The following is a 2196-nucleotide window of genomic DNA, read 5'->3' on the forward strand; positions in this document are numbered from 1 at the left end:
GAAGCTGAGAGGGAAGAGAGTAAAGTTTAGTATAGTAGTCAAAAAAGAGGCGAGATATGTCAGCTGGATGATAATGAAGGAAACACAAAATACTTTGAGAGATGAGGGAAATTGCGCAACCACCCGGTCCCGGAGGCGCTTGGCCAACATTGTGTGTGCTTTATTGCCCTTCTCGTAGAAGCGCTGCTTTGCAAACAACAATTGGCGCTCCACTCTATGAAGGGCCAAGTCACCCAATCGCGCCCGAGCCGCCACCAAGCTCCGTAGGATCGACAGAGAGGGAGTAGATAGTAGGAGGGCCTCCCAGCGAGCTATCTCTGCGTGGAGTTACCGGGAGCGAGCCAGAGCATCACGCTTAAGGCGTGAACCCAAAGATATACAATGACCTCAGGTTATGGGGTCTGCAGTATATGACGGGGTTATGGTTATGGGGTCTGCAGTAGATGACGGGGTTCCTCAGGTTATGGGGTCTGCAGTAGATGACAGGGTTATGGGGTCTGCAGTAGATGACGGGGTTCCTCAGGTTATGGGGTCTGCGGTAGATGACAGGGTTCCTCAGGTTATGGGGTCTGCAGTAGATGACAGGGTTCCTCAGGTTATGGGGTCTGCAGTAGATGACAGGGTTATGGGGTCTGCAGTAGATGACGGGGTTCCTCAGGTTATGGGGTCTGCAGTAGATGACAGGGTTCCTCAGGTTATGGGGTCTGCAGTAGATGACGGGGTTATGGGGTCTGCAGTAGATGACGGGGTTCCTCAGGTTATGGGGTCTGCAGTAGATGACAGGGTTCCTCAGGTTATGGGGTCTGCAGTAGATGACGGGGTTCCTCAGGTTATGGGGTCTGCAGTAGATGACTGGGTTATGGTTATGGGGTCTGCAGTAGATGACGGGGTTCCTCAGGTTATGGGGTCTGCAGTAGATGATGGGGTTATAAGGTTATGGGGTCTGCAGTAGATGACAGGGTTCCTCAGGTTATGGGGTCTGCAGTAGATGACGGGGTTATGGTTATGGGGTCTGCAGTAGATGACGGGGTTATGGGGTCTGCAGTAGATGACGGGGTTCCTCAGGTTATGGGGTCTGCAGTAGATGATGGGGTTATGGTTTTGGGGTCTGCAGTAGATGACGGGGTTCCTCAGGTTATGGGGTCTGCAGTAGATGACGGGGTTATGGTTATGGGGTCTGCAGTAGATGACGGGGTTATGGGGTCTGCAGTAGATGACGGGGTTCCTCAGGTTATGGGGTCTGCAGTAGATGATGGGGTTATGGTTATGGGGTCTGCAGTAGATGACAGGGTTCCTCAGGTTATGGGGTCTGCAGTAGATGACGGGGTTATGGGGTCTGCAGTAGATGATGGGGTTATGGTTTTGGGGTCTGCAGTAGATGACGGGGTTATGGTTATGGGGTCTGCAGTAGATGACAGGGTTCCTCAGGTTATGGGGTCTGCAGTAGATGACGGGGTTCCTCAGGTTATGGGGTCTGCAGTAGATGACAGGGTTCCTCAGGTTATGGGGTCTGCGGTAGATGACGGGGTTATAAGGTTATGGGGTCTGCAGTAAATGACAGAGTTCCTTCTCTTTTAGGTCCCTTTCCAGTGGAGCAGCTTTAATACCGGAGACGTCTTCCTGGTGGATTTGGGGAAACTGATCATACAATGGAACGGACCGGAGAGCAACCGGATGGAGAGACTGAGGGTAAGGATGGGAGCCCCCATAGAATAGGAGTGTACAGGAGTATACAAGGGGTGTACAGGAGTATACAAGGGGTGTACAGGAGTATACAAGGGGTGTACAGGAGTATACAAGGGGTGTACAGGAGTATACAGGGGGCGTACAGGAGTATACAAGGGGTGTACAGGAGTATACAGGGGGCGTACAGGAGTATACAGGGGGTGTACAGGAGTATACAGGAGTATACAGGGGGTGTACAGGAGTATACAAGGGGTGTACAGGAGTATACAGGGGGCGTACAGGAGTATACAGGTGGTGTACAGGAGTATATAGGAGGCATACAGGAGTATACAGGGGGTGTACAGGAGTATACAAGGGGTGTACAGGAGTATACAGGGGGCGTACAGGAGTATACAGGGGGCGTACAGGAGTATACAAGGGGTGTACAGGAGTATACAAGGGGTGTACAGGAGTATACAGGGGGCGTACAGGAGTATACAGGGGGCGTACAGGAGTATACAGGGGGCGTAC

The 2196-nt window shown here is 52.1% G+C and overlaps 1 protein-coding gene across 1 annotated transcript in view; it reads left to right on the top strand.

Annotated features, from left to right (window-relative positions):
- Positions 1 to 1032: 1032 nt before the first annotated feature.
- LOC130301869 (villin-1-like) overlaps positions 1033 to 2196 on the top strand; it is a 96524-nt gene continuing 95360 nt past the window's right edge. The window contains exons 1-2 of the mRNA XM_056551640.1: positions 1033 to 1464; positions 1579 to 1689. Of these exons, the coding sequence (XP_056407615.1) occupies positions 1033 to 1464; positions 1579 to 1689 (543 nt within the window). The remainder of the gene's footprint in view (positions 1465 to 1578; positions 1690 to 2196) is intronic.

The sequence above is a fragment of the Hyla sarda genome, unplaced genomic scaffold (assembly GCF_029499605.1).
Source record: "Hyla sarda isolate aHylSar1 unplaced genomic scaffold, aHylSar1.hap1 scaffold_1138, whole genome shotgun sequence".
Lineage (NCBI taxonomy): Eukaryota > Metazoa > Chordata > Amphibia > Anura > Hylidae > Hyla > Hyla sarda.